Genomic DNA, 27,782 nt, shown 5'->3' on the forward strand with positions numbered 1-27,782 from the left:
AAGCTTTTTTTGTTTTTGTTTTATGTCAATTATACATATTCATCACCCACATTGTCACTTTTTGTGTGCGTTTTTTTACTATCATTATTTTACATCTATTTCCTGGTCCATCCCCCCCACTCCCCACCAAATCTAACCTGCCCCCCAAGGCAAAAACATTCAAGTCGTGTCAACCCTGCTGCACCCATCCATCCATCTATCCATCCATTTTCTTCACCGCTTCTGCTGCAACCACTGATCTCAAAAAAAAAAAGAAAAAAAAGACTGTACGGGTCATTGACCATCAAAACTGAAGTCGCCGTCCGCCATCTTGATACTCCCAAAACAACCACGCCGACCAGTTTCATGGTTGTGAGAAAACTTTCCATAGGTAAGTTAGAAAGATTTAATTTGACACTGTTAAAGTTCATTTTATTTTCTGATGAGCTTAATTCACTTGAACAAAGTTTTGTTTACGGTTGTTGTTGTTCACTGTTCACTCTCTGCTTCACCTTTATAGGCCGACGTTTTTTGCGAAAAAGCGATGTAAATATTTTCCCAAACTTCATCAGAGCATAAGCAAGAAAACACATTTTCTGTGAAATTTTTAATGAATTTCATAATACAGAATTCTGCAAATTGAATTTGATTTTCAAATGCGAGGAAACAAGTTTAAATTTTCTGTCTGAAATAGGACATTGCAGAGACAACAAATGAGCAATGTGTTTAGTGTGTATTTTCCCATTGCGAGTCTTTATTTCCAAAAATATATCTATTTGATTGGTTTAAAATTCTTTTTATTTATTTATTTTTACAAAAAATGCTTAGTTTTTTGCTATTTTATGATGATAGTGCTTCACAGCCTATTTTGGGAAAAGTTAATATGTCACGGAAATCGGGCCCTCGGGAATATGCAAGGTATTTTGGTCGTCACTGTGTTATGTGTCTTTCCTTTGCACTTAGCCTTTTTTTTCGTCTTACCAAGTCGAATTAAAAATCTTTCATGTTACCAGTACTGAAACAATTTCAAGATCACACGACCAGTTTTAATTCTACATGCCAAAATTAGAGAAAACCCCCGCCATAATCCAACCTGTAAACCATGTCCGCCACACGTTTTGGGAGTACCAAGATGGCGGCCAACTGGCTTCAACCAATCGAGACATCCCTCGATGTGTATGCGCTATCCATGCTTCTTATTTTTTTTTTTTTTTTTTTTTTTTTTTTTTTAGATCAGTGGCTGAAACCGGAGGCCACAAGTTCACCTGCGGGCCGCCATTTCCAGTGAGGACAGCCCGCCCCGCCCACCGCGACTCGAGTGGGTGGGGTGGCCTGTCTTGCTCAAAGCCCGGCTGCGAGATCTGCAGCAGCACGTTCCCACTCCGTGATTGACTCACTTGAGGAACTTGAGGAACATTTGCACGTTCGGGAACGAAAGCGCAACTCTTTTCTTCCTGAATGCTCATGTAAGTTCTTTATCGTTATCAATGTTTTTTTTTTTTAATGTATATACGTATGATGTCGTCCAACTGAATGGTGCACAGTAATTGAAGTGTTACGACTATGTGGCATGTTCCGCACGCACGCACGTGGATGAGTCGAAACTTTAATGTCCGTCTCCGACCGACACATTTTTGCGGTTTCTAACGCAATTCGCGCAGTGAATGAATTGAGTGTGGGGCTCTGTATATGAACTTGACGGTGCTACCTAATCTTTTTCATGTTGCTCGTGCTGCAGTTTTTGCCCGAATGGTCCCCAGTGGAGGAGGCCAGGGTGGGCGCACGCGTTTGTGCTCAAGGGGCCATTTGGTACAAGAACAGATAGATGGACCCCAGGTGCACTTGGTGTACTTTAAAATCGATATAATTTCATTTCTTGTAGAGCTGGGTGTTATGCCCTTAAAATCCATTATCAGTTTTTTTTTCTCAGCGTTTTGACATTTTTTTCTGTGACGAGAAAGAAGTCAAGTGTAAGTAAATGTCGGAAAAGCCTTGATTTTGTGAGACCTTGAAAACTTTTGAGCCGAGGTATGTGCTTCCAAGGTCCAAATATAATCTATAACTCTTAAAGCTGCAGTATGTAAAATCTGTCGCCCCCTAGGTTGGAATTTAACATTAGAACAACACCCAGCTCGCGCCGATTTGGCGTAAGCTGCCGCTTCTGTAACGTTTGTGTTGTGTTTGGAAGGACGGCCCTTGGGGAAAATAATGATGGATTCTGCCGAAGAGGCATTTGTTGTAAAGTCTTTATTGTTTGGATGTTGCTGAACTTTGTATTAGACGACAAGCGTTGTGTTTGGTATAGCGCGTTTCATACACAATGTGCTTACATAATTGCAAGCATTTAAACATGTGAAGACATTGTTAATATCGTAAGTGAGTTTGTCTGTTGTTTGTCTCCGTGTGCCCTGCGATTGGCTGGCAACCTGTTCAGGGTGTAGCCCGTCTCCTCTCCGAAGATAGCTGGCATAGGCTCCATAACCCCTGTGACCCTTGTGAGGATAAGCAGCTCTCAAGATGGATGGACGTAGAATGATCGGCTTTTTCCAAAAAGGAGACAAGAAGCCGCCATCCACCGAGTGTTGGGTTGAATGCGTAATTTGCATGACATCAATTCCAGTGGGCCAGGTGACATGGAATATTAAAAGATCAAATACTCCAAGATGTTAGAGGAACCTATGGCCTCAGTCAGCATTCTGTCATCTCCTCTTGTAGTGGCTTGGGTGTAACTGACTTAAAAAAAAAAATACCGTGACATATGCTAAGGCTTGGCTGCCTGATAACCGTGAGCAAAAACGATCATGATATTGCAATTACAGCTTTAAAATGTATTTCGGTACATAACGTCCCTCCCTCCCCAATTAAAGACAAGCTGTTTTATTTCTCAACAAAATATAGGCTATAGGTACAATGAAAATTTATTCATTGCTCTTCCGTTCCGCTTCTCCTCACAAGGGTCGCCAGCAGTACTGGAGCCAATCCCAGCTTTCTTTGGGCTAAAACCAAACACCTCAAACTGCTTGCCAGCATATCGCAGGGCACAAACAAACGAACAATTAATATTTTCACCGATGGGCAAGTTACAGTCTCCAATGAATGCATGTTTTTGGGATGTGGGAGGAGACCAGAGCGGACGGAGAAAAGCCACGCGGGCACGGGTAGAGCATGCAAACTCCACATAGGCAGGGCTGGATTTGACCCCACAACCTCAGAACTGTAAGGTAGATGTGCTAACCACTGTCGTCCACCATATAACCACAATGAACTTGTAACAGAAATTAGTCAAATTAAAATTCATGTAGGATTGCACCTCGGGTGAGCCAAACCTGCTGCTCAACAATAAAAACAAATACTTGAATTCTTTTATTTTCGTAAATAAACACTTCAAAATGAAATTTAAATACTGGACGGTATATGAAATCTCTATTAACTGAGCATAATACCAGTACTCAGTTCGCTCACCACCACTGGCTAATTTAACCGTATCACCGTCAGAAAGTCAGTGCTAATAAATATTTGATGGTATTTTCACTAGAAGGAGCACTTCATCACCTAGCCAGCAAATACACTTTGTCAATAAATGTAGCGTGTGACTCACCAACTTTTTATGTTCAATCTCCATTCAAACATTTTCTTTGTACATGTGTTCAGTTTAGTTCAGTCTAATTTATTTTCAAGTATAATACATTTGCTTTTAAAGCCCGGGTGTCATCCTTATAAACATTCTAAAATAGATATTGTAATGAAAAATACATATAACATTATTTACTTAAATGTCTATACGAAAAAATAAATGTGAGCGGAGAGCGCATCATCCATGCGCAAAGTTGCAGAAGTGTCATTCTACGATATCCAAGTGGTTGCAATATTAGCTGCGTCCTCCGTCCGTGACGTCACCCAGACATTCGCAAATGAAAACACGCGGGGCATCCTAACTATGGGAGACAAACGCGCCCCATCTGACACGGAAACTCTTTTCGAAAAGGAGAACAGCACACAACCGAGTGAAGTTACCGGGGAAATATTACACTATTGTTTGGTGCCCTCGGGGCAATATTTCACTATTGTTTCGAGCCATATTCAGATGATATGGGTTCACGACCAAACCTCATCCCCGTCGCGCAGCCTTCGCAGAAGCAGTGACCACCGATCGCGGCGCCTCAGCCGGTGTGGCTGCAGTGGTGGCATATAAGGAGGAGGTGGAGCCGAGCCATTTAGCCGGCTGATTTACGGGTATGTTCAAAGCCGCCGGAGTACTTGTTGAACACCGTCGAACTGGGGCGCATTACTGCCTACCTGTGATTTGGAACCCACGAAGCTCTCGTCCTCTGCACCCGTGCAATTCATTTTTCACAACGAACCGGGTCTCTTTCAAACTTATGAAGGGTAATTCCATTCTCCCGAGTGTTCAAGCAATGTCCAGCAATGCAATGAGTTTTTGGCTAACACGAAGGAACAACAAGCTACCTTCCCAGAGGTAAAACTGATGGAAACAAACGAGTCCACTTTGGGGCGCCGCTGTCCTTTACGTCACTTCCTGCTTCTTCTCGAAAACAAATCCCTCAAGAGGACTTTCATGGCGGGAGTTACAAAAAGCTGTACAGGTCAAAATCATGTTTTGTGGTGAAAAAACAAATGGGACATATTGGCTGTGGGTTTTTCATGAATAGTATACCAAAAATCATCCATTTCATGGCACTTGACCTTTAATCTTTTGGAGCTGATAGTTTTTCAGGTATTTATGTCGGTGCAACTTTAGTGCCATAAATTTTAATAAACTAATTATTCTCCCATATTTCAGCATGGCGTTAATGTTGAAGTTGTGCATAATGACACTGTAGTTAGCAAACATTTTAATTGTACTTTTTTTTCGTAATATCTCCTCCTCTGTATTGTATAGTTAGATTGGTAATAGTTATTAGGTGGTACTTGCTGTAAACACTTTCAGAACCCCTGCTGTATCAGATCCATGGATGTGGCGCATGCAGCGCACCAAAAGGCAAACGCAAATGCACTCCGGTTTTGTGTCAAACTAAAATGAAACAAGCAAAGAGGGGCAGGGGTTCTGCCCTACGTGACCCAGATGAAGGAAGTACATTAGGCGCAGAGGTCACATGACATGCCCGCATGAGGATTGTCGGCCATTTTGTGGAGTTGACCGAGCTGGAAGTGATCGCAAAGTACATGACTGGCAAGGAATGTGGCCCCCAGCGAGACGCGGCGGGCCTCCGGACACACACGCACACATTTAGGATGTGAACAATCACCTCCATAATCTCCAGCCCCCAAACTTTGATGTGCCCCCCTTGATTCCCCCGATCCCCTTGACGGGCCTCTCTAGTTCCATCCCCCAAAGTTTCTTGTCCCCTCCGACTCATTAGTGTTGCACCCTATGCTTTGAGATGCCGTTCAAGCAACAAATGTAAAAATAAAATTAAATACAGGATAGGTTTCAGTAAAACCTGCTAGAATTGCCAACACAGTCGTGAGTGGATATCACATGTGCCTCGCAGTTGAGAAGTTCAGGATACAAATCTCGGTTCCGGTCTTACTCTGTGGAGTTTGCAGGTTCTCTGTGGGCTTGTCAGGGGATTTCCTTCCGCTTAATTTGATTGAAGGGTCTAAACTGTCAGTATTACGGCTGCAACTCAAAACCAGTTTACAAATTGGGCAAATTTTTTTCCCCGGAGAATTCATGCAACCAGATAACAAAAAAAAAAATTCATCCCCTTTACCCAAAAAGAGGACATTATTTCAAATTGGCAGTTCAGAAGTGTACAAACAAGTATATCCAAGCGCTCTTAAGATAAATAATGAATATATTTTAAAAAATGTTGATGTTAAACAGCCTGATAATAGGCCATGGACCTATATATACAGTATATACGGTATGTGTACACACATATATATATGTATGTATGTATGTATGTGTGTGTGTGTGTATATTTATGTATATGTAAATGACACAATAGTATCGTTGATAATCTTTTCATGCGACTCTTCTTCTTTTCCTTTCGGCTTGTACCGTTAGGGGTCGCCACAGCGTGCCATCTTTTTCCATCTTAGCCTATCTCCCGCATCTTCCTCTCTAACCACAACTGCCCTCATATCCTCCCTCACAACATCCATCAACCTTTTCTTTGGTCTTCCTCTCGCTCTTTTGCCTGGCAGCTCCATCCTCAGCACCCTTCTACCAATATACTCAGTCTCTCTGGATATGTCCAAACCATCGAAGTCTGCTCTCTCGAATCTTGTCTCCATAACATCCAACTTTGGTTGTCCTTCTAATGAGCTCATTTCTAATCCTATCCAACCTGCTCACTCCGAGCGAGAACCTCAAAATCATCATTTCTGCTACCTCCAGTTCTGCTTCCTGTCGTTTCTTCAGTGCCACCCGTCTCTTATCCGTACATCATGGCCGGCCTCACCACTGTTTTGTAAACTTTGCCCTTCATCCTAGCAGAGACTCTTCTGTCACATAACACAGCAGACACCTTCCGCCAGCTATTCCAACCTGCTTGGACCCTTGCGCCTTTCGTGTCCAACCTGGTGTACATGCCTTCATGTGCCTCTTGTTTAGCCTTTGCCACCTCTACCTTTGCCCTACATCGCATCTCGATGTACTCCTTTCGCCTCTCCTCAGTCCTCTCAATGTCCAACTTCTTCGCTAATCTCTTTCCTTGCATGACTCCCTGTATTTTGGAGTTCCACCACCAAGTCTCCTTCTCCCCTTTCCTACCAAAAGACACACCAAGTACTCTCCTGCCTGTCTCTCTGATTACCTTGGCTGTCGTAGTCCAGTCTTCCAGGAGCTTCTGATGTCCATCGAGAGGCTGTCTCACCTCTTTCCGAAAGGCCGTACAACATTCTTCCTTTCTCAGCTTCCACCACATGGTTCTCTGCTCTACCTTTGTCTTCTTAATCTTCCTACCCACCACCATTCTATGCTGTCGAGCTACACTCTCCCTACCACTACTTTACAGTCAGTAATCTCCTTCAGATTACATCGTCTGCACAAAATATAATCCACCTGCGTGCTTCTACCTCCGCTCTTGTAGGTCACTATATGTTCCTCCCTCTTCTGGAAATAATGTTCACTACAGCCATCTCCATCCTTTTTGCAAAGTCCACCACCATCTGTCCCTCAAAGTTCCTTACCTGGATGCCGTACTTACCCATCACTTCTTCATCGCCCCTCTTTCCTTTACCAATATGTCCATTACAATCTGCACCAATCACAACTCTCTCGCTGTCTGGGATGCTCAGAACTACTTCATCTAATTCCTTCCAGAATTTCTCTTTCAACTCTAGGTCACGTCCTACCTGTGCGGCATAGCCGCTAACCACATTATACATAACACCCTCAATTTCAAATTTTAGTCTCATCACTCGATCTGATACTCTTTTCACCTCCAAGACATTTTTAGCCAGCTCTTCCTTTAAAATAACCCCTATTCCATTTCTCTTACCATCTACTCCTTGGTAGAATAATTTAAACCGTGCTCCTAAACTTCTAGCCTTACTACCTTTCCACCTGCTCTCTAATCATCATGTCAACCAACTCCTGATCTTTTCCTGTCATAGTCCCAACATTCAAAGTCCCTACACTCAGTTGTAGGCTCTGTGCATTCCTGTTTTTCTTCTGACGACGGATCCGGTTTCCTCCTCTTCTTTGTCTTCGACCCACAGTAGCTGAATTTCCACCAACGCCCTGCAGGTTAGCAGTGCCGGGGGCGGGCGTTGTTAACCCGGGCAACAACCGATCTGGTATGGGATTCTTTAGATGAACGCTCATATTTGTTTGGCACAGTTTTTACGCCGGATGCCTTTCCTGACGCAACCCTCTGCATTTATCCGGGCTTGGGACCGGCCTACAGATTGCAGTGGTTTGTTTCCCCATAGAGCTGCATTCTTTTCATGCCACTGAATTATATTAATATTATAATGAGTAATAATTCAATTAACTTTCAGTTCTGAAGCAAAATGAACTACGGCATTGTAATGTAGATCAATTTATAACATAGCTTGGATAAATAAATAATATTTCTCAGTTCTCAGAAGAGTAGCTACCAAATGGGAGGAATATCACTTATTCACACTACAACAAAAAGAAGCATTAGCTTAACTGTACCCATTAACCGTTGCCATATAAAAATCCTCACAAAAATATTTATTTATTTATGTACCAGGCTTTCACTACTCTATGTGCTCCTTTTACATAATGCCCTCTTTTGTTGTGATTAACACACCACATAACTAAAATGCCTTGTGTTACAGGCTACATTCAAGTTTAATGCATGTGAAGCTACAGGAATGTGAGAAAATCATGCAGGTGGATCAAAAGTCAGGATTGACAAGATACTTTAAAAATGTTTATATTTTAGTGAAATTTATGCCCGTTTCAAGTAAAGTTTATTTCATGTTTTTGAACAGTACTTGGTTAAAATAACGTCTTCACGATTGAAATGTAATGGCATGATCACATAATGATATTCGTTGTCAATAAGTACTCAAATGTAAGCACTTACACTTATTTTTAAAGAAGAGCTATCATGCATCGCTGTCATAAATCAGATCAAGATCAAGCAAGGCATGCCATGCATTCGTTATCCTCACAAGGGTCGCGGGAGTGCTGGAGCCTATCCCAGCTATCATCGGGGCCGGAGGCGGGGTACACAGTGAACTGATTGCCAGCCAATCACAGGGCACAGAGAGACAAACAGCTGCACTCACAATCACACCAAAGGGCAATTTGGAGTCTCCAGTGAATGCATGTTTTTGGGATGTGGGAGGAAAACGGAGTGCCCGGAGAGAACACACGCAGGCATGGGGAGAAGATGCAAACTCTACACAGGTGGGGCCAGGATTTGAACCCCAGTCCATAGAACTGTGAGGCCAACGCTCTAACCTGTTGCGGGACTGTGCCATCCTATGTCATAAAGCATCCTCTATCTACCAAAGCCACAATCATGACCCCGTGTTACCTACAGTAAATAACTCTGCACTGTATTAAACAAATTATTCAACAAAAACCAAGTGCAAAGGCGTAGTTTCAGTTACACTTTTGACTGGACAAGGTGCATTAAAGGACAGCTATTAAAAAAGGGACATCTAAAACGGATCTTTAAAAATATCATCAATGAATTTGTTAGCCTAACAGGAATTTATATTCTACACAGTGGCTCCAAAGTAATACAGTAATTTGATTGTTTTGACTCCAGCACGAAAACTGAATAGAGATTTTCTCCAAATAAAACAAAGAATTGGGTTCACCCCCCCCCCAAAAAAATCTGATTTTGTGAATGCCAGATTGGAACTATGAGGCGTTCAGTGGATCCATTAATGTGGTCAGTTTGATCACAATAATCCCAATGTGAAATTTTAATTGGATTTCATCTCTAGTGTATTCTTTGTAGTCACTGATGGTGTAGTCCAATGTGTCAAACTCAAGGCCAGGGGGGCCAGATCTGGCTCACTGCATGATTTTATTTGGCCTGTGAAGCCAAATCAAGTCAACTTCCATGATTTTTGTTGAAATCTGTAGCAAAATTTCAAATGATCATATCAGAAATGATAACATTGAAATATTGCACAGATTTTGCTTTGCCAAACAAAAATAGTTCGAAAACCAATCAGCCTTGATTTTAATTGAAAATTGGTTAATAAATGATTCAATGAAAGATTATTACGGTTTCACAGTCATAAAGGACTACAGAAACGAGTTTGACACCCTTCGTGTAGTGGTACACGTGCCTGACTTTGGTGGGTTCGGCTCCCACTCAGTGACGGCGTGTATGTGCCCTGTGATTGGCTTGGAACCAGTTCAGAGTGCCTTGTGCATCAGTCTGCTGGGATAGGCTCCAGCATCCGGCGACCCTGACTAGGATAAGCGGTGTTGAAAATGGATGGATGGATTCTTTCCTTTTGCATTGTGCGTGTTAGTTTAGCTGTTTTTGGCTCAGAGCAGAAGAAGGTGAGGGCTTCTTGAGGTCTGCTGGCATGCACATACACAGCTTCACACTCTCTCACGCACGCGCACACACACACACGCCCGGGCAGTCATGTGTTGACATATGCTACTCATGCGCATGCAGGTTGAACGTAATTAATCCTCACACAATGCAAGGAAGAATGTGGCCCGGACACAGGAGGGCTTTGGGGGTTCATTTCGGCGTGTCAGCGCTTGTGTTTTGAATTTCCTTCAGGTCAACGGGTCACTTTTACCTGCATCCACAAACATAGTGTGGCCTTTAGCAGTTATATTTTATATATAAAGATCATAAAGGACTAAACCATATACATCATACATCAAATGTCATTCAAATTCATAGAAATGTAAAAATCTCAATCCATCCACTTTCGGAGCCGTTTACCCTCTTGAGGGTCGTGGGTTACAGGAGAGGTGGAGCCTATCCCGGCTAGCTTCAGGCGAAAGGCAGACTACACCCCGAACTGGTTGCCAGTCAGTTACAGGGCAGATATCAACACCATCTCTGAGCGGGAATTTATGCCACGCTGCCTTCGCCAAAGTCAGGCGTGTGTACCACTTTACCATCAGTGACCCAGAAATGTAAAATATAATCTGAAATTAAATTACTGCTATTTGACTATTTATCTAAACAATTTTGTTGTTTCATTTCATTTATGATAAAATTTATGTTGTCAATTAAAATAAAGCACCGATAAAGTGTTGCAAAACTATACAGTATCAATATACCATTAAAGTTAATAAAAAACGTGATTAAATAACACTCATGTCTTAAATAAATCTAAAAATACCTTCATAACAATTAATTCATACCAGTTCGGCTGATGCTGGCTGGGATTTGCTCCAGCACCCCCACGACCCTTGTGAGGATAAGGGCCTTGACAATGGACACGGACATTTCACACTAATTCATTTATGGATGATATTTATTAATGATTCCAAATGTAACTATTGATTCACATCAAGTATTTATTTAGACTACATATTTTCAAGTAGCTATTTGTTCTGTAAGTGCACCACAGTATACAAAAGACAGAGGCAATGAATGTTATTGAACAAGATATGGGTTTGATATCTTGATTGATTGATTGACTGACAGGTTTGAGAAGGGGTCATCACCACCATCAGCCACGGCGACAGCGATGCCCTCTGATGAATATTCTGCTGTCGCCATGGAGACAAACAATAACCTGGCTGCCATGGTGAGTCTCACACCTGGCCATGCCGTCCACACAACACTGTCGGCATTGGTTTGCATAATCTAATATATACTGAATACTGTACTGTACCACAAAGCACATAGTACTACCGTTTGTATGGAGATGTGAAGTTGAACAGATGTATTGTCTGCAGTATAAAACTTCAGCAAGAAAGCAACCTGAGTAAACATTTGCCAAATATTTTACATTTTGCCCGGTATTCAAGTGCTAGTTCGAATAAGCTTTAATGAAATTCTACCATGATCACAATTGCTATCTTAACACATTGCTAGACAGCAGTTTGAGTACTGAAAGCAGCAAGCTCGATCAACAAGGTTTTACGTATTGTCCTGTTGTCAGTTGCCCTTTAGCTATAATGAGAAGGCATCAATGACATGCTAGCATGCTCACAGTTGTAACCCTGAGGGGTCCCACAAGGGTCAGTTCTTGGACCCCTCCTGTTCAGGCTGTAAATGCTACCCTTGGGTCAAATTTCCCAGAACTTTAGTTTTGACCATCATAGCTATGCAGATGACACATAGTTATATGCAGCAGTGTCTCCAGATGACAATAGTTCAATTGAGGTGTTGTGCCACTGTCTAAAGCAGAGAAATAACTGGATGAGCCGAAATTCACTTCAGGTAAATCACAACAAAACTGAGATAATTGTTTTTGGCAGTAAAGAAAAAAAAATTGCAGTTTGTACTTACCTGCACTCACTATCTTTAAAATGCAAAGAACAAGTCCGAAACCTTTGAGTTCTGATTGATTCCGAACTGACTTTCAACAATCATATGAAATAAATCACAAAAACTCCCTTCTACCATCTGGAAAACATATCTAGAGTGAAGGCTTGCATATGTTAAGCAGACCAGCAGAAGCTCATCCATGCTTTATTCTTCACATACCCCCGTGTTTGTAATTATGAGCGTACCCCTTTAAAATGGAGGTTGGTTGTGTCAGGTAAACTAGGAAGTAGAGTGTGTGGCCCGGTGTGGCTGAGCACCAGCTCTTTGTGAGAGGCATTGTGCTGCTGTGTTAAAAAAAAAAAACTATACATCAGGCTGTAGTTCACTGCGCTGGATCTGATTTTCCTCTGTGCTGGGAGCATGCGACAAGTGCGCAAATGCGCAGTTGCGGAGCTTAGAGGAAACATTGCTTACACTGGCTTCCAGTCAGCTTTAGAATAGATTTTAAAGTTCAGATGCTGGTCTATAAATCACTAAATGGTTTAGGTCAGGGGGGCTCAATGCGTTGAACGACCAGTCGGCGTGCTGAAAAAAAAAGAAAAAAAAAAAGATATCAGCTGTATTTTTTTTATTTTAAGTTTAGCTCACCACACATGTGCAAACAACGACAATACAGGAAAACACGCTGTCAGTGAGTTCCCCCCTATTTTATACCCTCGCTTAAAGGAGAAATCCAGTGCTTTGCATAAACAGTGTATCAATAGGTCATGTAATATGTTCCCTATTTTGACAATGTGATGCTAAATCCTCTCTCATTTAATAGTGTTTTGAGAAGATTTTTGTCGACAATTACGAATTTTCAGGGGCGTTGTATGTAATTAATGTTCAATATTCGGATGGTTCTTCGGGCGGAGTCTGACTACTCGGAGGCCTCCGCGTGACATTGGTCTAATAATGGAGTGCAGAATCCAAAGCAAACATGGTGAAGCAGCATTTAGCTATTATGCTGCAAAAAAATGGAATAAAGAGGTGACAGAGGTGAAGTCAGCCCCAAGTATGTTTTTTTTTTTTTTCATGCATTTTAGAATACTTTCACTTTCAGTAATATTTTCCAACTTATAACAAGACAGCAACTGGATAAGGCTTGTTATTGTTGTAAAATTTTATAAATTAATTTGACAAATTGTAATCAGAATCCTCTTTATTTTCCAAGTATGTCAAAAATGTGGACACAGTACATACTAAAAATTTGTCTCCAGTCGCCAAAGAGACTAGAACGTGAGCCGCATACAGCAAGATCCAAATCTATTGAATTTCTCCACAAATGACTTAAATTCAGCAGTAATTTATAGTTACAACTTACAGTTATAAAGCTTGTTGTGTACTCAGGTGCTATTTCTAATGAGAATTGATTAAATGCTAACATGCTAGCAGTTTGAACGCTATTATACAATACATTCATGTACTCTTATCAGCCTTTGTGGCGGCTGCTCTTGCAAAAGAAAAACCCAAATCCACTGAGGCTTCCTAAGCAAGGTGTGCAATTGAAAGCTTCCTTACTAATGTCACTTCGCTTACCTGATTTGTTTTGTAGAAAATCTGAAATAATGAGATGTGGCAGCCGTTAGCATTTGTTCCTCTTTTTCACTCTCGTAAATCACTTCAGTCTGAAGGGTGGCAAGGGGTCGGCTTCCTCCCTTTCACCAACTGTTCAGTTTCCGGCTCACTGCTCCATAAAACTGTTAAGTCCTTATCAATGTGTCGATTTATGAATCAAACACCTGTTGTAGATTTTGCCCCTCGTGAGAAAACATAAAGTTGTAAAACATTCTACAGCAAATGGTCACACAAGGTCATTAAATCCACCTGTAAAGTTTATAGTTCATTTTAGGTTCATCCTGAAATTTAGAAAATTCCCGCATGGGTCATGTGTGTATTCCTCAACACGAGTCCCTCAGCTGCAAGTATTTTGTCACGTAATCGACATGGAACACCTTCAGACACGCCAGGAAGCACTAGAAAAGTCAGGATTCCTGTGACACAATTGGACTGATGTGTTTGTCGCCAATTATTTTGCCATCTGATAATCCTGCGAATGCTAGCCTTTGTCAAATTAACTGTTTTTGCAGGTGAGAGTGAATAAGGACAAAATAGGAATTTCATGTTCCCTCCCGAGAAAATGCAACCAATCAGTGTGCTGACGAGAGAGCAGCCTAAATTGAGAATGCGCCAAGGCAGGTCACATATGGAGTTTTACATCTTGCCGTATTATTTCTAATCACAATTTATAAAATGCTCACACACTAACAAATCGTAAGCTACCATATAGCAACATATCAACTCCTTTGACTGCACCTGGGCGGTCCGAGTCAGATTTGGAAGTGGCTGCTGAAATCTTTCCATTGGCATTCTTCAAGAACATGTCCCGCACACTTTTTCATATGTCAAGAAACAAAACGTTTGGATCCCAATCAGTGGCGTGCTCGACCATCGTACGATCAAGTGTGCGTGAGCCAAACAAAATAGTTCTGCTCGGCTTCCTCGGACCGCATTCCTGACTCGCAGCTCTTCCTTAGCGCGCCGCTCCTCAAGCTAAAACATGTTTTTACCTTGTTTCTTTTGCCCCTACATCGTATAAGGTATCAACTTGACTTAGAAAGTATATGGTCACTGCAAGCACCACAGTGGATGAGTGGCTCGAGCGTCTGCCTCACAGTTGTGAGGACCCAGCGATAAATTCTGAGCCCACCTGTGTGGAGTTTGTATGTTCTCCCCAGGCCTGCGTAGGTTTTCTCCAGTCAATCCGGCATCCTCCACATGGCTGGTTTTTTTCTATGTGCCCAGCAATTGTCTGCCAACCGGTTCAGGGTGTAGCCCGCCTTCTGCGCGAAGATAGCTGGGATAGGCTCCAGCACTCCCCTCGGCCCTTGTGAGAAGAAGCGGCTCACAAAATGAGTGGACGGATGGATGATCACTGCAATAAGATGGATAAGCATGTGATACATGGTTTTTTTTTATATATTTTTCTTGGTGCTTCTCATTTGCTTGTGCTTTCGCGACAATCCTAAGGCGGAGGTGAGCCCGCCGCCACCTGAAGGCCTGTCGGAGAACGACAGCGGTGTAGAGCTGACCAATGAGAGCAGCCCGCTGGGAGGGGCCGAGCCACCATCGCCCTTCAGTCCAAAACAGAACGGGGGGGCCGCATCACCTCAAGGTACTGTAAATTCTCATTTCCTCAACTTTGAGCATTTTTATTTTTTCTTCTTTCAATTTTAATCCATTATGCATACTTTTAAGTATTGAAAAATGGACAGTACTATCTTTCAGCTGCCTGAATCATATTTCTTTATTTTATTTTATTTTATTTTTTCAAACATTAATGGAAAAGGGCAGCACGGTGGATCAGCTGGTAAAGCGTTGGCCTCACAGTTCTGAGGTCCCGGGTTCAATCCTGGACCCGCCTGTGTGGAGTTTGCATGTCCTCCCCGTGCCTGCGTGGGTTTCCTCCGGGCACTCCGGTTTCCTCCCACATCCCAAAAACATGCAACATTAATTGGACACTCTAAATTGCCCCAAGGTGTGATTGTGAGTGCGACTGTTATCTGTCAATGTGCCCTGCGATTGGCTGGGAACCAGTTCAGGGTGTTCCCCGCTTCCTGCCCGTTGACAGCTAGGATTGGCTCCAGCACTCCCCGCGACCCTCGTGAGGATAAGCGGTAATGAAAATGGATGGATGGATAATCGAAAAGCTATGAATGGAATAAATGAGTAAGGATCTAGCTGTATACGGGTTAATGTAACTAATTTACTGCATTTTTTGATTTCTTAAGAGAATTTTACTTAAGAGATTTTTTTTATTTATTTAAATGTATTTATTTATTTAAATGTAATTAAATTTTAATGGTCCCATGAATGAGGGAATGCTAGCCTTGAGCTAACTTTTTTTCTGATATTGTATTTTTATTTGATTGTATTTATGTAGTTCCACATTTGGTTTTTATTTAATTTCTTAATTTTGTTTTTTATGCAATGTGATTTTATTTTCTAGTTTAGCTACATTTTTCAATTATAATATATTATACCTTTTCATTAAATGCATTTTGTTGATAACATTTGTATTCATATTTTATTTTTTGAAATCATGATACTTTGCTATGAAATGTAATGTAATGCTAATTCAATTTCACTGGTAGCTCTACTGATGAAATTAACTCGTTCCGGAAGTCGTTTCGTAACGTGAATTTTTCATAAGTATAGAAGCACATTTTCCATGTAAATAGTTTGGTGGAATTTGGGGCCCTGTTTTTTTTTTCCTTTCGTATAACTGAATTTTCCTTTGTAACTACAGATAATATTTTGAGGCCCCGTATCGCAGTGGTTAGAGCACTGGTTTGGTAAACTAGGGGTTGTGGGTTTGTATCCCACTGGGTCCTCCACTCGCTGAGAAGGGTTGCATCAGGAAGGGCATCCCTTGTAAAAATTGTGCCAAACATATATATGTGTTCGTCTGAGATAACATGCTGTGGCGACGCTGAAAGAAGAACTACAGACAATATTTTTCTGAGGGGGCATAACCTAATTCGTAATGTGTAGTTATTAGTAAGTAATAGTAATTAATAAGTAGAGGTACCACTGTTGGACAGTTTTAGCCCAGTTTTAGCAGGGTGGCCAGACTGGGTCCAGGGCCCCAAGTTTTAGGCAGGGCACTCCTTCCTCTTAGAAGTTCCACTGTACTGATCTCTGTTTTAATGTTATTATTTTAAATGTATATATTTTTAGATCTTTTGTATTAATATTTTAACACATAATTTGATTTTAATATAGTTTTTTAATTACCTTGATAGATTGAATGCATATTTTATTAACTATCCAATCCAATAACCAAATGAAATGTATTAATGTCATTTGTTTTTTTGTTTGATTTATTTTTTACTCACACTTTGTCCCATCAGATGGTAACGAGTGTCTGCAAGGGAGGGTCAGGACCAGGAATAGGTCCAAAAGCAAACCTGGCGCGTGGGACCCATCTACTGAAGTATGGCAGCTCTAAGCGAATTGCCTGAATCACCAATATTAATAACTAAATACTGTGTCCGTGTGTGTGTGTGTCTGTGCGTGTGTGTGTGCATGGGTGTGTGTTCAGGACAAGTCTCGGCTAGCTCTGAGAGCAAGTCCGCGATCCCGAACCATCTTCCAGGCTGGTCTGATGCCGCGTGTCAAACCTCGCAGACGTAAACATGAGCTCGTCACCACCGTGGTAAAAAAAACAAGACGTGTAAAAAGCCTTATTGGTCCTCCCATGGGGAAATCAAAAAGAGCTATAACAGTAAATAATCTAAAATGTACTGTATGTATACTGTAGTTACAATGTCAGCCCATGAGACCAGATCTGAGTGGGACAAAACTTTGAACAAACGGTACAATATATCAGCAGCAACAATAGCCAGTAGCATTTTCAGTGATAAATTAAACCATACAAGCATGAATAAGTCATGTATTTACATACTATACATGTCAGAGGCATCCCAACCAGGACAGCTCCACAACACGCAGAGCCTCGGGGATCCCCGAGTGACTCAACCACTGAAGAGCTTATTAACCGCTTTGGTGACCTCAACCCCAAAGATAACGGAGCCCAACTCAAGGTTCTCAGACTATGCTTCCTCATAGGTTCTTCATGTGTTGGTGGAATGGAGGAAGTCCCTGAAAGATTCTCCTCATTTGGTCACAGCATCTTGAGTCTAAACTTTAAGAGCAAGCATTCTCACAAAGGACTGCACTGAAACTCAGCAGCCATTAATCTGTATCTCAATTTGGCGGATACTTTTGGACTCGATCCACACCTACTTCAGGGTGTTCTCAGAATTCGAGAGAAAGATTGTGATGCTCAAGTTTGGTGTTTTCCCCAGTTGTGGTAGTAGCCGGCCTTCCGTTACACGTTTTGTTGATAATACAGTAAATCCTGTTTGGATAAATTTTCTATGGAAAGCAAAACTTGCACTCCTCGTTAAAGCACTGGGATGGCCATAAAGCTTCTCAAACTCGCACTGAACTTGTAGCCCAGGATCGAAAAACTGAGTTGTGGGCAATGGAATGATATGCTTCCAAAAACTGCAAATCCAAACATGTCAAATGCTGATGGGCTCATGTCTGAATCATACCTGAAGCAAAATGGAAAAGTATAATGAATAACCCATCATTTGATACAATATTAGAAATGGTTAAATGGAAATGACTATTGTGTTAATTTTACCATTTTTAAATATAACAAGTACATTAAATGGATTTTAATTAACACAGTTTTAAAACTGGCGAAATTAATGCAACAAATATGAAAGAATTGCCAATAATTTAAATGGTTGGTGGGCTAGATTGAAAAACGAAGCCAAGTGGGACATTTGTTGCCTGTGGACCACTCTTGGGCCACGGTCATTCCTCTCTTCTTCCATCAGTGCAGCGGAGCTTCTCGGGCGGTCTCATCTCGGGGGGTCCCTGAGGTGCCATGTCCGGAGCTGATGGAAAACGACTCCAAAGACTCGGCCCGAAGCAGCGGCACCGCCATGTCCAGTTGCGACACCCACGCCGAATACAATGTAAGGTTCACTTTGTGTGACTGAAAGGTGTTCTGTCTCTTCGTCCAGGGCGTTCAGACCCGATGTGACAGGGGCTTTACTTTTACCTTCATTGGCTGCGGGTGTGTGCAGGACAACAAGGGCTTCAGCGTGGGTGAGCTGGTGTGGGGAAAGATCAAGGGCTTCTCCTGGTGGCCCGGCATGGTGGTGACCTGGCGTGCCACTGGGAAACGGCAGGCCAGCCACGGTATGAGGTGGCTGCAGTGGTTCGGGGACGGCAAGTTCTCCGAGGTGAGGAGCCCTGGCGAGGGGTGGAAACCCAAATTGGGTCTGACACGAGCCGAGCGAACAAATGTGTATTTTCGCAGGTCTCCGCCGACAAGATGGATTCCATCGTGGCCTTTGCCAAGTTCTTCAATCAGGCCTCTTACACCAAACTGGCGTCCTACCGCAGGGCCGTCTTCCAAGCTCTGGAGGTAAGCTTCGGCTTCCAAAACTCGACAGCAGCATTCAGCCTCCAACTTCTCCAGTCCTTTGGCTATCTCCCATATTCTACATGTGTAAATGCTCTTTGGTCTGTATGTGTATGGCCTGTGTTTGGGTAGCAAGCACGCCAGGTGTACCTGGCCTCTTGTCTAAAGCCATCTGGGATGGGCTATTGCTCATCTGTGAAGTAATCCGTAAATCATAGATTTTTAAGGATATTGTATTATGATTAGTTTGCAATCAAATTAGTATTTTGGCATTGTAGTTTGTTGAATATTAACAATTTATACTATTCATTTTGGCAAATTATTTAAAAAAATGTAGGGGCTTGTGTTTATTACTCACAGCTTTTCAGCAAGGGTTGCTAACTAAGAAGAATGCCAACTGGCTAAGTTAGTGTACACGGTACTGACAACACAGTGGAAGAGTTGCTATCGACAAATTGTTAAGATCTCGTCTCCTTGCGGTCCAGGTGGCCAGCGTCCGGGCAGAGAAGAAGTTCCCCGTCTGCGAGTCGGACAACCCCGACGAGCAAGTCAAGCCCATGCTGGACTGGGCGCAAGGAGGCTTCCTGCCTAAAGGCCAAGACGGACTTAAACCCACGTGTGGCATTGGTGAGTAGTTGCTGATGGTGGGCCGTTTCCACTACTTGTTCCAGTGGGTTGAATCTGTGAGTGTGTTCTCATGTGTGCAGACAGCGCCACCCTTGATATGCAGGTCCTGGATGTGTCACTGCCCGAGTATCCGCCCAGTGCCAAGCAGCCCAGACTGAGCGTGTGTAAGAATAAGGCAGGACCTGAGGAGTCCTTCAGCAGAGGTGAGGTTCAGTTAGGCCTGTTTGCCATCATACTTATTTGCAGGTGCCACAATATCCTATTGCACTGCGAGTGATCTAAACTTTCTGTGTCTTTTGACAAAGTCAGAGCAATTGAGAAAATTGAGTATGAATGGCTTGAATTATGTTTTTAGCCAAGATTTGAAGGTCTCACTCGAGAAGATGTCTCCTGAAGTAAATTGGTTTTAAGAGAGTTACATTTCTTGTTGTAATTTGTGTTTTAACTGGTGGATTGATTCTAAAATAGCTGTCTGTGCTCATTGAGGGACGGCCTAACTAATTGATTTTTCCGTTCTACGGAGGTTTGGTTTTTCGTCTATTCCTTTTAAAGTGTCTACTCCAGCTCATTGCCGTCTTGCAATCTCCTCTTCACAATAATTTACAATATTCAATCCCTTTATCCTATTTACCCTTGGATTATTTTAGATTTTTATTAAAAATATATCTATATAAAACGTTTTTAGTGTGTATATGGTGGGGCAACCCCAAACAAGTTTTTTGTCATTGTTTTCATTTTAAGTCAGCAGTATTCACATTTGGCCACCCGGAAGTAACCTGGCACCTATTGTTTACAAGCAATACAAAATGGTCCATTCAGTCGATCAGTTTGAAATTATTAGACTATTATTAAATTGATTTTTCGCTGTGACTCCTTCTAGTTTACAAAACCAGTAAGTGTTGCCAATTAACCAGGTAGTCACCATATTCAACGACTTAACAATATCCTCTAGCTACGTTAAAATAAAAAATGCTGTTAAAACAAGAGCCATCCATCCATTTTCTGAGTCGCTTATCCTCGCAAGGGTCCCGAGAGTGCTGGAGCCTATCCCAGCTCACTTCGAGCAGGAGGCGAGGTACACCCTGAAGTAGTTGCTAGCCTTTGCCGGACACATAGAAACAAACAACCACCTCCACTCACACTCATACCTATGGTAAATTAATTGTCTTCAATAAATACATACATTTATAGTTATACCTCACCACATGCTAAGTCAATGGGGCCAGAACAAGTGCTCTGAAGCAGCCAAATGGTCAGAATAGGCATACACACTGTGGCGCTACTGCGTTGTAACACTGGGGAAGGTCGTCCTTCTCTGTTCCAAATGTACGTGCAGATTTTTTCAACTTGCCAGAAATATGGATAAGCCAAAAGTAAGCTTTTTCAGGGTTGATTACCCCCCCCCCCCCCTTTAAAAGGAAAAAGTAAAAATTTAAAATCTGCAAATATGGTGAATAAGCGGGTGCGGGACTGCAGGTACGCAGTGGTCCACCAACATATGAGATGTACAAACTTGCTTCTCAAGCAACACGCAACTTTAATTCTTTCTAAGACACGATGAACATGACGAGAACAATTTTCATATTGCCTATGCATAAGACTCAAAAGAAGCCCGGTTGAACAGTCAGTCACACTGAACGATGCAACCCAACATACTGTATTTTGAGGTCTACGACGACACTTATGCTAAAGTGATATAATCCACAACCATTGATTTGGCCCTACAATAGACCAATGATGCCAAAAGAAAACTCTAGCATCTTAATTTTTTGGGGAGGTTAGGTTTAGGGTTAGTGATATTACATAGTGATATTTTTGAGGATATCTTCCCCTCCCCGGCCCAGCCCACAAGTTCTTTCTCAAGCACCTGGTGTGACAATCCCACGTTATTTTATTATTATTTTTTTTTAACTGTACCTCACTGTGATCTATTGTTTTTGCTGTCACCATTATAACAGTTATGTCCAGTCGTGGTGACATTTTCAGGTCCTGTCTTCCCGACGTGAAAGGTCACATTTGTCTTGTCTAATTCGGGGTTAGGTGACCCATAAACTAAATTGAATGTTAGTGTAGATTTGGACAAAAGATGTAGGATTTACATTCTAATCTGTAAAGAAAAACATTGTATGTAATATTTCTGTGGAAGTTGATGCGAATTACTGCTGGTAAAAAGAAAAAGTAATGGAATGGAGAAGATGTCATTAAAATTATAAATTGGATTTTCAGGGGGGCGGCACGGTGGTGCAGCAGTAAAGCATTGGCCTAACATTTCTGAGGAGGACAAGGGTTCAATCCTGGCCCCGGCTGCGTGGAGTTTGCATGTTCTCCCGGTGCCTGGGTGGGTTTTCTCCAGGCAGTCCGGTTTCCTCCCACATCTCCAAAACATACATTAAATGGACACTCTAAATTGCCCCTAGGCGTGATTGTGAGTGCGACTGTTGTTTGTTTCTATGTGCACTGCAATTGGCTGGCAACCAGTTCAGGTTGTACCCTGCCTCCTGCCTGTTGACGGCTTCGATAGGCTCCTCTTCTCACATGACCCTTGTGAGGATAAGATGCTAAGAAAATGGATTAATGGATTTTCGGGGGTGTTAAAAAATAATATCCATCCATCCATTTTCCTAACCGCTTATCCTCAGAAGGAGGGATCCGGAATGCCCAGAAAAAAACCCTCACAGGCACGGGGAGAACATGCAAACTCCACACAGGCGGGTCCGGGATTGAACCCGGGGTCTCAGAACTGTGAGGAGAACGCTGAACCCTAGTCCTCCTCAGAAATGTTAAGCCAACGCTTTCCAGCTGATCCACCCTTCCGCCTATAAATCGTAATATTTTATTTAAATTTAAAGACTTTAACGCCCACCCCAAGGTCTTAAGTGTCACACCCCGCCATGATTTACAGTGTCACTGTCATGTTTGTGCTTCTTTCAGAACAAATGGTAAATGAAGTCCTTGAGAACAAAAGAAGTATAGAAGGTAAACAAACTCTTGTCAGCCTTCCTAGACTTTTCTGTATTGTCTAGCAGTGTGCTTATTGAGCGTGTGTGTGTGTGTGTGTGTGTGTGTGTGTGTGGTGTGTGTGTGTGTGTGTGTCAGAGTTCTGTCTCTCGTGTGGCAAGATGAGGGCAGCAACCTTCCACCCACTCTTTGAAGGAGGCCTGTGCCAAATGTGCAAGGTAACAACACAACAGACAGTAGCAATTAGGGTAGCACGAGCAGCTAATGGTAATGCTTCATGTCAAACAGGACAGTTCTCCACTTTATCACACCCGAACAGGATCCAAATCAAAGACAAACAAACATGTAACAAAAATGTTGTCGTTATCTGCTGTAAGCTAGCTAGGTAAGCTAACATAGCAGTCAATGTGTTCACTCGGGCTACTATGTCTTCCAAAATCTCAAAAACAGACTGCAGTGTGCCACTCGCATTTCTACAAGACCAAATCCAAGTCCTTTGTTTCCATAAAAAGCTAATAAAACTAGCAGCCAACGTTGAAGTCTATGTTCTTCCAGTGCTCCATCTTGTCGAACAGCTGAGAAATGTTGAATGGGTACATTCCAAAATTCACTCCACTACGCTCACTCACTGAACTCAGAGCGTTGTTGGAGTTTGCTGTTGGCTTATTCAGTTGGCCCGCACTCCCGCATTGGGTGAGGAGACAGACCGGCCGTTGTTTCAGCCAGGACGTTACGTTTACAGGCACAACAGACACATTCAGTGTCTCAATGGCCAACACATTCATCAGTTAAGAGAAAATAGAGTGCAGTCTCCCTCTCTTAACACTGCACCTCTGCCTGCTTGCTGGCCGTGTTGGGAAGGTTGACGCTCTCCTTGAAAACAATGCAGGGACATTGAAACCAAATCGTAACTTGTTCATATCTCAACCCGTTTTCATGAGGTTTATTTTTTTTTTGTCAATGCCAAAGTGTGGGGTAGCAAAAATAATATTCTTCAACAATGCAAGGTTACTCCAAGTTCCCTTATCGTAATTGTACGCCGTTGTACACAACTGTGTGTCGGATGGTGTACCGTAATCCATTGTCTTTTCATTTTATTGCTCTGTATATACAGATATACGCACACACACACACACACTGACAACTTTGACACTCTAACTTCGCGTTGTTGAGGAAAGCAGCTCCTACCTATTCATATTTGTGAATGCACTCCTGTTGCATACATATTGAATCAAGATCCCAGTCAAAACAACTAGCTTGTCAAACGAATGTAACAATCTCTTCTCATATAGGACGTGTACTTGGAGACGTCCTACATGTATGATGACGACGGATACCAGTCCTACTGCACCGTCTGTTGTGGCGGCCGAGAGGTTCTGCTCTGTGGGAATGCCAACTGCTGCAGGTTACACGCACACAAGTATACAGTACCTGTTCCGATACATACATAGACACATATCCACACATTCCGAACTTTCCTCAATCAATTCAGGGTGTAGGTCGCCTTTCGCCCGAAGCTGGCTGAGGTAGGCTCCAGCTCTCCCATGACTCTTGTGAGAATAAGTGGCTTGGAATAATGAATTGATGGATGCTCTGACCTCATTGTTCTGGTCAGAATCCGAGCTACAGTATTCAGAATGAGTTGCAGCTAATAATTGCTCTATTGGGGGAGTCTAGTCTGAAGACTATTACAATAGTCAAGTCTGCTTGTGATAAGGAGATAGATGAGGTTCTCCTGTTCTGTTTGGCATATGTAAGGCTTCACTCTGGATATATTCTTCAGATGGTAGAAGACAGTTTTAGTACTTGGTTTGATATGACTGTTTAAAGTCAGGTCAGTACAATAAGGTTTCACACTTGGGCGTTGTTTTTTAAAGAGAGTGGTGCAAGGTATTTACTAAGAGCAACCCTCTGTTCTTTATTACTAAAAACTATCTCCGGTTTGTCACGGTTTAATTGAAGGACTTTTGGCTCATCCAGTTATTTATCTGTTTTAGAAAACAATTGGATGGCAGTCATCTGGAGACACTCCTAGATACGTATACTATTTCATCTGGATAGCTACAATAGTCAAAAGTAAAGTTCAGAAGACTCTGACCCAAGGGTAGCATGTATAGGCTAAAGTGGAGGGGTCCAAGAATTGATCCTTGAGGGGCCCCGTAGGTCATTCCATAGGATGTGGTTGAACACTTTGAATTGTGACAAAATAACTCCTTTCTTCGAGTTAGGACCTGAGGCATTTAAGTACTGTTCCATTTAGCCCTACTCACGTTTTTCAATCTGTTCATCAGAATATTATTATATTATTATTGCACTTTTATAACTTAACTTAATCGCGGTTACCGTAATTTTCCGGCCTACAAGCCGCGACGTTTTTGACACACTTTCAACCCTGCGGTTTATGCGGTGATGCGGCTAAATTGTGCTTTTTTTTTTTCGAATGGCCGTTAGCGGGCACTCAAGCAGAATAGGTAAGAATGACACCGGTGGAATATACGTGTCGAGGAAGGGACTTTTATCGGCCCTGTTAGCGCTGCACTAGAATTAGCGATGTGCTAGCGTGTTGCTGCTGTGTTACTGGGGTGTCTCAGTTTATATTTACCGGTAAATTTTATTTTAACCTGCCCTGTTAGTGTTAGCACAGTGCTAATGTTAGCAATAGCTTTAGAGCGGCGCTAGCGTTAAACTCTTTCTGTGTACCGTCTTTCTCTCGTGTTTCAATGTGGGCACTTGCGGCTTTAAAACAGCTGGGGCATATGTATGTACCAAATGGTATTTCCTTTACAAATGTACTCGGTGAGGCTTGTAACCAGGTGTGCTCTGTAGGCCGGAAATTACGGTATTTATTTGTACTTCTTCTCTCAAAAAATATATATTTTTAATTGAGTTGTGCAGGTTCTAGTTCATATTATTGTGAAAAGAGTAATGAAATAATTTACCTCTATCTCTTTTTTTCTACGTATGTATGTATAGACTGTACGTCTATACACGTACACACATACAGTATGCACCCATCTACTCTCTGTAACACACACACCCTCCACAGGTGTTTCTGCGTGGACTGTCTGGACATTCTGGTGGCCAGTGGGGCATCAAACAATGCGCGCTACCTGGACCCTTGGCGCTGCTATATGTGCCAGCCACTGCTGACATACGGCGTCCTCAAGCGGCGTCATGATTGGAGTGTCAAACTGCAGGAGTTTTTTGCCAACGACAATGGACAGGAGTTTGTGAGTTGAATTTAGACTTATGTTGTACACTAAACTGAAGAAAAAAAGTGGAAAGAAGGGTTTAATTCTTCACCTTCTGTCTAATGAGATTATTACAGTATGTTTTCATAAAGTACAATATTTTAGAGTGCTATTTTTGGGCTGATCGATGGCATTTGCATTTGTTTTAATGGAGAAAGATGATTTCAGATGAGTGTTTTAAGTTCGATGCAACACCGTACAGTGTTGCTCTGAAATTCCAAATTAAAGAGTTAACAACACCACAAAAAAAAAAAAAAGAAATACCAACCCTGGGTGTTTAAAACTATTTCAAGCGGTGGAGAACAGATACTTTATGGCGAAGAATTAACAGCAATATGGTGCCAAAGACTGTTGTGCAAAAGAAGTGACATTCACGCTGATACACTGCAGAGCTTTACCAACAGCATACGCTTTAAATCACACAACATTTTTGATTGATTTTAGATTTGCAGATTGCAAGTGCAAACGTTGTTGCTGTGTTTGTACACAATATCGTACTGTTGAGTGCAAGTTTTACACATTGTCAGCCTGCACTCACCCTGGAAAAATAGACATCGCAATCACCAGCAAATGAATTGTCGATATTGTTTCAAGAGACAAATTACGATGATCATTATTTGTCTGGAGCGTGTTGAAGCTTGGCTCGCTCTGCTTCAAAACAAAGAAGGATTAAGACTTCTTTGCAGCCAAGGAGATGCCGCCAGTCACTAGTAGACAGCACTTGCAGACAGGTCACCACAAAATGGCTCAACCGATCACCAGCATCAAGCCACCATTAGTGTACTAACAAACAAATACACAACCCACCCATCATTCCAAAAATTTCCAGGGGAGTGGACCAACACATAGTCGCGATTCGGCACCTGCAGATTCACTGATTCAATGTTTTTGTTTTGTTTTTTTCTAAATGTTTTCCTTTTTAAATTTTTTATCTTTTAAAAATATCTATATATCTTGTTTTGGGCCCGTAACCAACCCCCAAAACACCTATTGACACTTTACCCCTTTAAGTCAAGATTTTTTGTGGTTTAAACAATGTGTCGATTATCCAGGTCCAGATTCGCTATCCCCCGAATAGCTGGGGTCTTCTGTCATAATACAAATGTTCCACTTAACATAATAATGACAACAAATACACAGCAGGGTCTCTGGTAAATTGGCGGACTATTTCTCTAGGAGAGCCCAAAGATTTATCCTGCAGTTCCAGCAGATCAGAGGCGACCAATACGAGTCCTCTCACTGTTTGATGGCATCGCCACTGGTAAGTGAAGAACAAGAGAATGTGACAATATTTACAAAAAAAAAACTTCATCAGTTGTGTGTTTGTTCTCGCAGGCTACCTCGTCCTGAGAGATCTGGGGTTTAAGGTAGACCAGTATGTGGCATCTGAGGTGTGCGAGGATTCCATCTCTGTCGGCGTGGTCCGACACGAAGGAAAGATTCAATACGTCCACGACGTCCGGAATATCACCAGAAAAAACGTAATGGGCAAAATGTTAAGAGTGTCATTGTTTTATCTTGCCGTGCTGGAACACCATTTTGGACTTCTTGAGAATTGAAAACCTACATCATTTTGGTATCTGCAGATTCAGGAATGGGGTCCGTTTGATCTTGTGATTGGAGGAAGTCCATGTAATGACCTCTCGATTGTCAACCCAGCCAGGAAAGGCCTCTTTGGTAAGACAACAAATGGGAATATTGTACATTTGAGCTAGAGTCACTGATGGTGTAGTGGTATACACGCCTGACTTTGGTGCAGGCAGCGTGGATTCACTTCCCAATCAGCGACAGTGTCTGTATATGTGCCCTACAATTGACTGGCGACCATTTCAGGGCATAGTCCGCCTTTTGCCTGAAGTGAGATGAGATAGGCTCCAGCAATTCCTGATACGCTTGGGAGGATAAGCGGTTGGAAAATGAATTCATGGATTACATTCAAACTCAAGTGACTCACCAGTACTTTCGGGGATACAGACTTGAGCCCTGTTGCAAATTGCAAAAATCTGTCTTTTGTCTCCAGTTCCTTAAAAGGGGTTGCAATAATTG

The 27,782-nt window shown here is 42.2% G+C and overlaps 1 protein-coding gene across 1 annotated transcript in view; it reads left to right on the forward strand.

Moving 5' to 3' along the window:
• Nucleotides 1–246: 246 nt before the first annotated feature.
• dnmt3bb.1 (DNA (cytosine-5-)-methyltransferase 3 beta, duplicate b.1) overlaps nucleotides 247–27,782 on the forward strand; it is a 31,633-nt gene continuing 4,097 nt past the window's right edge. Inside the window, exons 1-18 of the mRNA XM_061826808.1 lie at nucleotides 247–370; nucleotides 1,212–1,445; nucleotides 11,067–11,169; nucleotides 14,925–15,069; nucleotides 16,808–16,890; nucleotides 16,999–17,112; nucleotides 18,308–18,448; nucleotides 18,560–18,718; nucleotides 18,796–18,903; nucleotides 19,386–19,527; nucleotides 19,608–19,730; nucleotides 22,459–22,503; nucleotides 22,624–22,703; nucleotides 23,778–23,890; nucleotides 25,532–25,715; nucleotides 26,913–26,997; nucleotides 27,072–27,217; nucleotides 27,323–27,413. Coding sequence (XP_061682792.1) covers nucleotides 1,438–1,445; nucleotides 11,067–11,169; nucleotides 14,925–15,069; nucleotides 16,808–16,890; nucleotides 16,999–17,112; nucleotides 18,308–18,448; nucleotides 18,560–18,718; nucleotides 18,796–18,903; nucleotides 19,386–19,527; nucleotides 19,608–19,730; nucleotides 22,459–22,503; nucleotides 22,624–22,703; nucleotides 23,778–23,890; nucleotides 25,532–25,715; nucleotides 26,913–26,997; nucleotides 27,072–27,217; nucleotides 27,323–27,413 — 1,870 coding nt within the window. The 5' untranslated portion in view covers nucleotides 247–370; nucleotides 1,212–1,437. The remainder of the gene's footprint in view (nucleotides 371–1,211; nucleotides 1,446–11,066; nucleotides 11,170–14,924; nucleotides 15,070–16,807; nucleotides 16,891–16,998; nucleotides 17,113–18,307; nucleotides 18,449–18,559; nucleotides 18,719–18,795; nucleotides 18,904–19,385; nucleotides 19,528–19,607; nucleotides 19,731–22,458; nucleotides 22,504–22,623; nucleotides 22,704–23,777; nucleotides 23,891–25,531; nucleotides 25,716–26,912; nucleotides 26,998–27,071; nucleotides 27,218–27,322; nucleotides 27,414–27,782) is intronic.

Source organism: Syngnathoides biaculeatus, chromosome 2, assembly GCF_019802595.1.
Source record: "Syngnathoides biaculeatus isolate LvHL_M chromosome 2, ASM1980259v1, whole genome shotgun sequence".
In the NCBI taxonomy this organism is placed as follows: domain Eukaryota; kingdom Metazoa; phylum Chordata; class Actinopteri; order Syngnathiformes; family Syngnathidae; genus Syngnathoides; species Syngnathoides biaculeatus.